The sequence below is a fragment of the Eschrichtius robustus genome, chromosome 20 (assembly GCF_028021215.1).
Source record: "Eschrichtius robustus isolate mEscRob2 chromosome 20, mEscRob2.pri, whole genome shotgun sequence".
Classification (NCBI taxonomy): Eukaryota; Metazoa; Chordata; class Mammalia; order Artiodactyla; family Eschrichtiidae; genus Eschrichtius; species Eschrichtius robustus.
The window spans coordinates 7841928-7853978 of NC_090843.1; the positions used below are offsets into that span (position 1 = coordinate 7841928).

Consider the following 12051-nt stretch of genomic DNA (forward strand, 5'->3'; position numbering starts at 1 on the left):
CACAGTATCCAGCATCTTTGCCTTTTAATATAAGATTTGTTTTCATCATTTCTGAGTGTAACATATTTCTTCTAAAAATAGAGCTCTTTGCTTGTTCTGAAACTTCTTAACTTTCACTTGGAGGTGAAGGGGAATAAGACTGCCAATGTTTCCTAGTCAAGGACAAACTCTTCAAGGGATTCCGGATGCTCACAGCAGGAATGAGTTCATTTCAAATCCATGGTACTGAAGAAACACGACAAAACATTCCCAGCCCCAATCTGTGCCTGGTGTGGACCCTCACGAGCACATTACTGACCAAAGGCTCACATGAGACCAGATGGCAGGGGCCCCTCCTCCAGGAGGGACGGACACAGGACCCTGCACATATTTATCAGAAGACAACAGGGTGCCCTTCTAGCACCCTGGTTAAGAATGGAAGTGTACAAACACACAAGACATAGGAATGCAGGGTTGAGGATGTTATACTTCTGCCCTGGGCCAATGCAGACCTGGATTTAATATCATGGAAGCTGCTGGGGTTTTCTCACAATACAGATTAAGAGTCAGAATCTCCCCCTGCCCCCAAGGAGGAGCCTGGTTAGCTCCTGAATCCAAAGATGCCCTTGATATATCCAGTGAGGCCACTCTTGGTCTTCTGCTCCAACTTGTCCTCAAGGGGGGGGAAAGCCACATGGTTGAGGGCCAGGTCAAAGAACAAAGGCTTGCATGGGATGGGCTGGAATCCCGGCGGGAAGTGCACGAGGTTGGCTTGCTTGGTGACGAGGGAAGGGTCCAGGCAGAATGTCTCAAACCGTTCGACCAGGGGCTGGAAGTCAAACCAAAAGCAGGAACCCAGATGTTAATCACAGCCCACTGGTGGAACATTCACTACGGGCCGAGCACCCAGTTCAGAGCTCATATGTGCTATCTCACTCGATCCCCACAAACCCCTATGAGGGGCTTTCATGTCCTCATTTTATAATCGAGAGTCAATGAAATCTAGAGAGGTTGAGAGAGGTGGGCTGGGACTGAGGTATAAGCCTGTCCGATGTCCAAGTCAGAGCTCCTAGCCAGGGCACACAGCAGGTTCTTAACTCTATTTGGGACCATCTAGATGACACCTAACAAATCTTACATAGGCAGCTTTCAGGTCCTGAGTAAAAGAAGGGAGGGAAGTAGGGTGTTCACTTAGAAATTTAGGGTCCTCTGTTCTACAAATGAGTACACATTCCTAGTAAGTTATGAATCCTTTTTATTCCTCAAAAGCCACAGCCCAGACTCACCTTATTGTCCTTGACTTGGAAAGAGGTCTCTGTTTGGTGGGAATCATTTGTATCTGAAAGTTTCACAGGATTCAGTAAGAACAGGGACTTATAACACACTACAGTCACGAATGACACCTATCACACGTCTGGGTTCTAAATTCTAAGAGCAAAAGTAGCCAATCTGTGGGGAGTTAGCCCTGTCCCTCCTGAGTCCAAACTCAGAGAGAAGTAGTGCAGATAACAGACAACTAACCCCAGAACCAATGTGGTCGGCCCAGCGAAGCAAGCACCGTTGAATGCAAGACACTGATAGGCAGAACGGACGGCACAACAGTGTTTCTCTAAATTCTTCCACATAACCTGATGCCTCTAAATTCTTCCACATAACCTGATGCCTCAATGCGGCAGAAGGAATGGCAGGAAAAAACTACTTACAGATTAACCAAAACAGCCCCTTTCAATCTTAAAACAGTGGCATAGGGGGTGGGAGAGAAGAGGAGCAGCAGTGATAGGGGAGTCTGAGAAGACAGGCCGCAGAGAACAGGCAGGCGGCTCACCCAGGATTGCGGCCGCCTGCAGAGAGCACTTTTCCGACCTCACTTGCGTGATGAGCTCTTGCACGTCAGGCAGGTCCTGTAACAATGTGGAAAACGGGGACTCGTGAGCTGGGGTCAGGCCAGAGAAGCGCACCACACTAACCTGAGCTAAGTGACCCCACTGGTATTTTCATGGATTTTAGACTTTTTTAAATGGTCTCCCTATTAAAAGAAACAACACACAAAAACTAACCTGTTTCAAAGGGGGAAATCTATGCCATGGCTTAAGTAATACTGCCTGGAAATAATGATGACAACAATGGTAATATTAATAAATTCATCATATACTAAATGCATTACGTGCCAGGCATTGCTCTAAGTAGTTCACATAATTGTTCATTTCATCTTCGCGATAATCCTGAGATAGTTTGTACTTGCGTTTTACAGATGAGAAGACTAAAGCACAGAGGGGCCAAAGAACATTCCCAGTGGCAGTAGGGCAGGGCTTCAGAACTAGGACGGCTGGCTCCAGGGCCTAAGCCCCTACCCACTGACCCCTTCTCTACAAGGGCAATGCCATTCTCTTGCCTCAGCCTCTTACTCGGCAAATTGGGAAAGACCTGACTAGGTCTGGATACTGCTGAATCCCCTACGCCTCTGTTCCCTAACGCTTTCCCCTGAAACCAGCCATCACATTAGGTCAGATGGGCTTTTGTTAAACGCCTCTCACTTCTCTCCGGAGATAAGCCATCCACACCGGTTTGTCTCCACATTCCAACGACACCCTACCAGATGACAATGCCACACTCGCCAGCCCCTCTGCCCACAGCCGCCTCCCACGTACTCCTTCCTATTTCTCTGCCCTCGCCCTCTATCTTCTTCTGTATTCACAGGTGGATCCTATGCAAGTCCCGTGGCTGCAGCAAAACCACAAGCTCTCCGAAGGCAGAAACCACAGTTCTCCCCCACCCCCGAGCCCAGGGCTGTTCCAAGCAGACACGAGTGCCCCAACAGCAGCCCCTCTCACACTGGCTGTGACAACGTTAGGAACAGTAACCCTAGCCCGCTTTTCTAAACAGTCTCTACTTATAAAATATACATGGATTCCTTGGACCAGTGCTTTAAGAATCTATAACCTCACAGCAGTCCACAAGCTTAAAAAGCTAGCTGCCATTCAACAATCACTAAATCAAACCAGATCAGCATGTAAGCTCTGATGTATACCCAAGTCACCTGGGGGTCCTGCCAAAATGCACTTCTGACTCGGCAGGCCTGGGGCGGGGCCTGAGAACCTGCGTTTCTAGCAAACTCCCGAATGCTGCTGCTGGTCCAGGCGCACACCGTGTGGACAGGCTTCACCAGTGGTTTTCAACTTGGCTACACATGAGAATAACTGAGGGGCTTAAAAGACCCCAATGCTCATACCAGATCCCACACCAATCAGAACCAATATCTCTGAGGGTGGAACCCGGACATCCACCTTTTAAAAATCTTCCCAGGCAATTCCAACATGTAGCCGAGTCTGAGAATAGTACTTCAGGGTTGTTTTAACCAGAGGAAGGCTGTCTCTCTTAGTACCCGAGTCCTCTTCGGGCCTGGAATGCTGCCATGAGTTGCACTCCGCAGCTCCTAGGCACTCAGGGATGTACCACATGCCATGGCTGACCAGGCAGGACCAGTCTGGGAAGGCGTCGCAGCCTCACAGCAAAAGTGCTCAGGGCTTGGAAAACAGGAGAGACCAACAGCTCACCTTTAGGCTGTTCTTGAAGGCTCCGGCATCAGAATTCACCTCATCTGCGTATTTCAGGACCCTGTCGTACAGGACAAGGGCTTCGCTCCACTTCCTCACCAGCACATAGGACTGAGCGATGAAGAAACACCTGATGGGGAAGGAAAGAGCCACAGTGTTCTTAAGCAAAAATTACCCAAGATCAAGGCTTTCCTTGCTGTTTAGGCTAAATAAATTGTAAAGTTTCTGAACCTCAGGCTCACTGCCTGGGACGGGAGATCCCACCGTTCTCACTGTTCCAGTTTGCCAGCCTAACCTGCGGACTTGTCCCCGAAATCGGAGCCGACAAGTGTAGGTCCAAAGCTGACCCACTGTCTTTTACTTACTGCTTACTCTGCAAAAAAGAGGTAATTCCCAAAAGGCACAGGGAGGAAGCTGGAGACAGGCAGGAAGGAGGGATGCTGCCTGGATATAAATCCCACCCACAACTGCCCACACATCTAGGTCGCAACCGTTCACCTCTGCTCATGTCTTTCAAAAACCAAATCCAAAGAAACAAACCTCTTCCTAACAGAAATTACTCTGCTGGGATTAACAGAGCCTGAGCGCTGCTGGCCTTTGACAGGAGCCAGAGAGTGCAGGGGCGTGCGGGCCAGAAAAGGAAGGGCAAAAGCACTCAGGGCTCTACTGAGCCATTCTGTCTAGACCCCATGTTGCTACACAGTCCATTCCCAAGTTACAAATAGCACGGTGTATGGAAGAAACTGAGACACTGAGCTTTCTCCCAATTCAGTTCAGTTTCCCTGAATCAGCCGCTCTGGTTCTGCTAATTAACGCTTTTTCCAACACTTATCCCTTTTCCACTGGGAGGAGGGAGGAAAGGGAAGGGAGAAGACAGGTAATGTATGTGCTTTCCAGCTCCCCCAACCTTTCCAAAGAACAAAACTGCACTGGAAACTCCCAGCCACAACCTGAAACTTCCCTTGAACACGCTGGGCTAACTGCTCTCTGATCATATACCCAACCTTCCAGGGACATGCTCCCAAGGCTTCTAGAACCACTGGATGGTAGACGAGAGCCCTGTCTGTCCCACAGGAACTTACCTGTAAGCCTTGTAGACCAGAGTTTTAAGGCCTATCTCTTTCTGGAAGGCTCTGTCCTCCTCTAAGCCAGGAAGCTGGAGCAATTCCACCAGATTCTGCATAACAGATGCAACAAGAAAACTCATGAAGAGGAGGCCTCGCACTGACAGTCTGACGGAAGACTTGTGAGAACAGACATGGGCAAAACGAGAGAGTCTAGGCTTCAAATGACGGGAAGAAGCCTGTGCCGCGTGACTCGGCAGCAGCCACCGCTGGTGTCACCTCCGCCCTCCTCTCCGACACGGAGAGCCCACGCATCCTTTCTCTCTCAGTCACACTCCACCTCCTGCAGAGACTTCTCGGACCCTCTCAGCTAGAGGGGGTTTCTCCGGCTCTCAACTCTCATTTCAGACAGCCCACTCCTGTGGCATCTACACGAGTAGGTGCAGATGTGCAGGGGTCTCACAAGCTTACTCACTGGTGAGCTCCCAGTGGGCCGAGGCAGAGTGGCCTCAGGTCCCAGGACGCTCCACAGCATGCGGGAGACCACCCTGCACAGGGGAAGTGCTCAGTGAATCCCTGTGGTTTACAGTGTCTACACAGCAACACGTCTGAGTATCGGGCTCACGCACGGATGGCTGAACTGGCACGAAAACAAGACCTCTGTCTTTTATCGAGACACTAACAGCTCCTGGCTGTCACAGCCCTTTCGCTATGCAAAGCTCAGTCATTTGTGTCCAACACAAACACAGGACAGGCTCTTGCATTCCCAGCCCTCCAGGGTCACCTGAAGAATGATGTCATAGAGCCGGATCAGGTCCTGGGGCCGGGGGGAGCGCTTGCTGTCGTCCTCCGGCGGCTGCTGCAGCACTGCCTTCTGCAGGCCTTTAGCCATGTTCTCGTTCCGCTTGATCGCTGTTGACAGCTTGATGTAAGTCAGGTAGCTGGAATGGACCACATGTCAGCTCAGGTTATGATGAGGGAAGCTGATGTTCTGGGAAGAGCACTGGACCACAAGCTGGGACTGCCCTAGGGGATTATGGGGGTGAGGGCTTTGTCATATCGCAGGGCTGTCAGGCCTGGGCCTCAAGCTCCAAGGGCCTTCAATTCTGGCTGCTGTTCAGTGGCTAACTGCAGGGGACCAGTATGAAACCTTACGACAAAATCTGATTTTAGCTTGAATTATATCCTCTGTATCTTTATTAAAGAGCCAGAGAGCTACTCATTTCAGAGGACACTGCTGGTCCTTAAGATGACTAATGGATGGCAAGCTAGCTCCTGGAACAAGGACTAGTTACCTGCCTGGCCCACACTGTAAGGACGGCGTACACGCACAATAGCTGCTCCTGCTCAGCTGATGACCTCCTCTTCTCAGAAAATACCGACGGACACTCTCTTTGGAGGGTTATGCATATTAAATGTGTGCATATACCGGAGACTATGCGTGATGCCTGCTTATTTTAACTGGACCATCTGGAAAGTCCTTTAATATTTGGCAAGTAAAAACATGGTAACTATTTAAGTCTGCTTAAGAAGTGTTTAGGCCTCTAGATCCCCATCTTACTGTGGCAGAGGCTGGAGGCATCCTGGGAGAGGGAGGATATACAAGAGGCCTGGGGACAGGGGATACAGGCACAGCTGAGGTCAGGGGCTCCATAATGAACCAGGGGGGTTAAGAGACTGTCAAGTTCTGAGGGCTGACCTCCTAGCATTCTTCTCCTACTCGGCTTCCAGAATAAGAACATATATATGATCCTGATATATTCTGAGAATCTGACCAGCCCAAGGAAAAAAACCCTTCAAGATTCTGGAGTCAGGGTCCTCAGTGAAAGGGCAGAGCCAGAGCGCCTACAGTGAAGCCACAGCTGAGGAGCTCCACGCAAGTGTGCAGAGCTCCCAACAGACAAGACACAGTCTTTAACAGGAATGGATGAACAAGGATCACCAGACACTTAAGGGAAACCTGTAATAAGACAGAAGGGGCCAAGACTGAGAGGGGAAAAAAAAGCAACTTGGAAGAACCAAACTTTGTAGGGAGAAGAAAACTTTAGACAACTATTATTAATAATTTCAGAAAAATAAGTGAAGACTTTGTGGTTGTGAAGTTAGAATGAGACACTGTTTTAAAATAATATTCAAAGAACACAAATGAGCTCTTAGAAATTAAAATCGGGACTTCCCTGATGGTCCAGTGGTTAGGACTCTGCACTTCCACTGCAGGGGGCACAGATGTGATCCCTGGTCGGGGAACTAGAATCCCACATGCTGTGCAGCGCGGCAAAATAATTAATTAATTCATTTTTAATGGCATTGGAAATGAGGAAGCCTGTGCAGGAGTCAGATGGGAGGTCAAGAGGGGTCAGGGTGAAGAGCGGGAGTAGCATCTGTGAGAGAGGGCTGTAGGGGAAAGTGGTAAGAAATGCTGAAAGCCAAAAATCAGTAAGTAGCAACATAACACACGTCATTTAGAGACATGGAGGTAAATACCCAAAGAATTTGTTAAAAGAATTAAAAGTAGGGACTTCCCTAGTGGCGCAGTGGATAAGACTCCACGCTCCCCATGCAGGGGGGCTGGGTTCAATCCCTGGTCAGGGAACTAGATCTCACATGCTTGCTGCAACTAGGAGTTCGCATACCACAACTAAGGAGCCCGCCTGCCGAAATTAGAACCCAGCGCAACCAAATAAATAATATTAAAAAAAAAAAAGAATTAAAAGTGGCTGCTGCTGCCTTTTTTTTTTTTTTTTTTGCCACGCTGCACAGATTGTGGGATCTGAGTTCCCCGACCAAGGATCGAACCCGCGCCCCCTGCAGTGGAAGCTCGGAGTCTTAACCACTGGACCATCAGGGAATTCCCAAAAGTGGATGCTTCTGAGAAATGGGAGGAAATGTCATGAGATGGTTTTTTCTAAAGCTCTGCAGAAAAATCAAACTCTCAAAATAAAGTAACTATTATTCAGAGTAATATAGGAGTCTAGATACATCTTTATTAAAATACAAGAGCTACCTGATTCTCGACTTCAATTTACCCCAAAGCTGGCTTCCGATCCTAACTGATTATGATCCTGATACTAGCCACATGTGGAGGTGGGAGAACGGATCCAAGGGCAAGGGGCTTCACAATTTGAAAGTTTCCTGAGCCCTGTTGAAGCTCTCTGGGTCTTTCAAGGTTAGGAAGTTGATCAACTGCCTCTGCCTTGCTGTGGTTGTTAACTACCAACATGTCCCCTAACCTCCTGGAGCCTCTTCTTTCTCCTTAGGTTGTTGAAGCAGAAGACGGCTAAGGGCCGTTCTTGCTGATATTCTGTGCACCCGAGTCATCTAGCAGTCAATCTGACATTCACATAACACCAAATCCCCTAAGAACGGAGATTTAGGCAGGGAGAGGAGTTTTTATGGTTTTGTTTTTATAAAAGAGGGAGGGGGGGGCAAGGGAATGACTAAAAATACCGCCAGGTTCACTAAAAAGTTATAAGCAGTGACTAAGAAATTAAAATTTCAAGGTCACATGGAAAGAGAATCTGAGGAGAAGTGGAATTTTATTTCTCCCCAGGAAGTTCGAAAAATGTCACTCTTCCTCCTTTCTTCTGTGAAACAAAATGATCTACCTCTTAAAAAAATTTACACTTGACAAGGTGATTTAAAAATGCATATGAAAGAGCAAAGGGAGAAAAACAGTCAAGATGTGCCTGAGGAGAAACCTAGTGGGGAAAACTTGCTCGACCAGATACCAAGACTTATGATAAAGTTATAGTAAATCACTGTGCTGGTGTTAGTACAGACAAATCAATCAGCAGAGCAGAAGAGAGTCCAGAAAAATAGAGCACGCAAGGAGAAAATGGAATGTATTCCTGCAGATCAGCGGGGAAAGGACAGAACAGTCAATAAATCATGTACTGGAATAATCCATTATCCTCATGGAAAAAGGTGAAATAGATCCTTACCTCACTCAAAAATAAACTCCAGATGGAATTAAACTTGAGTTGAAATTGAACTCAAATATAAAAGGGACAATGTAAAACATTCAGAACACAGAGGAGAGTCAGTCACTCTAGGAGCTTGGCACGGGAAGGACAGTGGTTAGCTCCAGAAGAGGGGGAGGAATCAACAAGGGTGGGGCCACAAGGAGCTTCAAAGTTACTGGCTGTATTCTAGTTCTTACACTGTATAAAAATTTTAAATTATATGTATATTAGAATAATATACAAATTCAAAACTCATATGATAAAATATGAATAGATGCATTCAGATTTTAGTATGTATTAATAAATTATAATGTACATAAACTTTATATATACTCTTTTGTTCCAAAGATACATCATACAGTGTTAAAAAGTAAAAACATCACAACCCTTACCTGTGCAGGTACTGAAGATTAGACACCTTCCCCGATTCCCCTTCAAGGGTATAATCTCTCTGTTTCTGCAGAAGGTGAAAAGGTAACGATAAAATGGCCGATCCTATCCTTGGCTCTGACCACCTCGATTTTTTTTTTTTCTTAACATCTTTATTAGAGTATAACTGTTTTACAATGGTGTGTTAGTTTCTGCTGTATCACAAAGTGAATCAGCTGTACATACACATATATCCCCATATGCCCTCCCTCTTGCATCTCCCTCCCTCCCACCCTCCCTATCCCACCCCTCTAGGTTGACCACCTCATTTAATGGTGTGGTCCCCAAAGTGCCCTGGAATACAGGCACAGACTCTAGTAAGTTAAGGGTCCTCAAATATCAGAGATCTCCTGCGTATATTCTAGAATGACAGGGTCACTCAGTTGCCACCAGCAACTAAAAACCAGACTTGAGTAAGAGGATTCAGAGTAACGGCCAGTAAGGCTTCCTGTCCACTGCGTCCAGTGTTCAGACCCAAAGCATTAAGGCAGACAGTCCATGGTCCTCAGTTCCATTTTAAGACCTGTGTCTTAGACCCAAGTTCTATGCCTTGTGCTGTTAGCTCTTGCCTTGTGGCTGGCTGAATAATGGCCTCTAAAGATGTTCACATCCTAACAGGGACCTGTGAAGATGTTACCTTACATGGCAAGAGACCTTACAGATGTGATGAAGTTAAGGATCTCTTAATTAGCCTGGATTATCCGGGGCGGGGGGGGGGGGGGGGCAACACAAACATAGGCTCCTTATAAGAGGGAGGCAGTAGGGTCAACAATATAGAGAAGATACTGGGACTGAAGCAGAGGTCAGACAGGAGAGAAGATGCTATGCTGCTGGCTTTGAAGATGGAGGAAGGGACCACAGGCAAGAAATGCAGGAAAATGCACTCTCTGGAATACTGGGAATGGATTCTCTCCTAGAGCTTCCAAAAGGAATGCAGCCCTACAAACTCATTTTAGACTTCCATCCTCCAAGACTGTAAGATAATATACTTGTGTTGTTTTTAGCCACTAAGTTTGCGGTAATGTTACAGCAGCAACAGGAACACCTTGCTACCACCATATTCATTACATTCTGTGAGGTGTCTGCTGAATTCAGCTGCTGTGAATTCAAAGTGAATGACAGAGGCTGGGGCTCTGTATGTACCTGCTAAATGAATCAAGGGAAGTATAATATATAAAGGCAGCTTTACGGGAGGAGGAAACACGCGACTACAGCCCAACATACATTTATTGAATATTTCATACAGAAGGTACTACAGCAGATGATTAAAGAAATATATAGTTACTTTTAATATGCTTATAATCTTAAGAAAAATATAACGAAAAGGTAAATATAAAACAATACACAAAATGTTAAAAGGCAGTGCTTGACTGGGACTTCCCTGGTGGCGCAGTGGTTAAGAATCCGCCTGCCAACGCAAGGGGACACGGGTTTGAGTCCCGGTCTGGGAAGATCCCACATGCCGTGGAGCAACTAAGCCCGTGCACCACAACTTCTGAGCCTGTGCTCTAGAGCCCACGAGCCACAACTTCTGAGCCCGTGTGCCGCAACTACTGAAGCCCACATGCCTAGAGCCCGTGCTCCGCGACAAGAGAAGCCACCGTGATGAGAAGCCCGCGCACCGGGACGAAGAGTAGCCCCCACTCGCCGCAACTAGAGAAAGCCCACGCACAGCAACGAAGCCCCAACACAGCCAAAAATAAATAAATTAATTAATTTTTAAAAAGGCGATGCTTGATTAACTATCAAACAAAAATTATAGCTGCAAGTATCAGATATTCGGAAAATGGAGAGATGTGGGCGAGGATGGTGTAGGCAGGCTTCTCAGAGACAGTGAGCTATGGGCCACACCTTGAAAGACAGCCAGCGTTTGGAGAGGTGAAAAGGGAGTGGAAGGAGAAGCCAGCTGTGAGGAGGGGGGAAAGCACAACAGTGTAAGGAAGGCACTGCAGTGGGACAGGCATAATAAGACAGTGAGCACAAGAGCCTGAGGCAGAAGACTCAGGGAAGTAGCCAAGTACAACACTGGAAACAGGCTCGAAACACCCAGCAGAGGCTCATATACCAGCTCAAGGAGTTTGAACTGTATTTGCTAGACACTGTGGTATCTAAAGTAGGGTGCACACAACCCTCAGGGTACGGGTATAAGAAGAAAACTAGAACTTCTATTTATATCTATCTCAACTCTGAACACTTTATTTTAATACATTTTCTATATCACAAATCAGTTGAATAATAAGGTATATAATTTACAAATAAAGGTATCAGAGATAAATGCTCAATTTTACTTATGGGGTGCATGATCATAGAAGTTTAGCGACCACTGCTCTAGACCTCAGAGAATCACTGGGCTTTTCACAAGTAGGCAGTGAAATAGGATCTAGAGACAGATTCAGTCTGTTCTTCTGGCAAAAAGGCCTGGAAAACCAAACTGAAACCAAGAGAGGAAAAGCAATCAGGAGACTTCTGTGGTAGTCCAGGCATAATATAAAGGGCTTATTAGAAACGGGTGGAATGGACAAGAGGAGAGAGAAATTACAAAGGGAGAATAAACAGGGTTTTTGGTGACAGGGAATAAAGAGACAAAAATGGTTCTGAGGTTTTCAGCCTAGCTGCCTGAATGAATCACAGTGATATTATTAGAGAAAGGGAGCACTGGAGAAATCCACCTGGAGATACGAATTTGACATCAAAGCTTAACAGGTAATACGTGAAACCACTAGGAGAAACAGGGTAGACAGAAAAGAATTTCTCAACCTGATGGAGCCCAGAAGAGGCTTCTGCTGTTCATTAGCCCATCACCACACCTAAATACAACGGTGGCTAAGAGTCAATGCACTGAGAATGCGACACACAGACTGAAGAGGACCTCAGCCCAGAACAGGAGCCCGTGGCTCAGCTGAGAGTCCTACCTGATCTGGCTTGAGCTCTTCCCGAACGGCCTGGATGGCGTCCCGACACTCACTGAGCATGGATTCAAACAGACGCTCCTTGGTTTCTTCACTTTCAGCCTAAACAAAGGCAGAAGGCAGTAAAAAGATTTTCTTTTGAGTAAGACATAGC

General features: G+C 46.9%; 1 protein-coding gene across 1 annotated transcript in view; it reads right to left on the reverse strand.

The window, feature by feature from the left end:
• Nucleotides 1–12051, reverse strand: part of SRP68 (signal recognition particle 68) — a 29504-nt gene continuing 17453 nt past the window's right edge. Inside the window, exons 9-16 of the mRNA XM_068530338.1 lie at nt 11901–11999; nt 8952–9016; nt 5382–5538; nt 4616–4710; nt 3534–3663; nt 1805–1880; nt 1266–1318; nt 1–808 (exon numbers count right to left, since the gene is read on the reverse strand). Coding sequence (XP_068386439.1) covers nt 581–808; nt 1266–1318; nt 1805–1880; nt 3534–3663; nt 4616–4710; nt 5382–5538; nt 8952–9016; nt 11901–11999 — 903 coding nt within the window. The 3' untranslated portion in view covers nt 1–580. The remainder of the gene's footprint in view (nt 809–1265; nt 1319–1804; nt 1881–3533; nt 3664–4615; nt 4711–5381; nt 5539–8951; nt 9017–11900; nt 12000–12051) is intronic.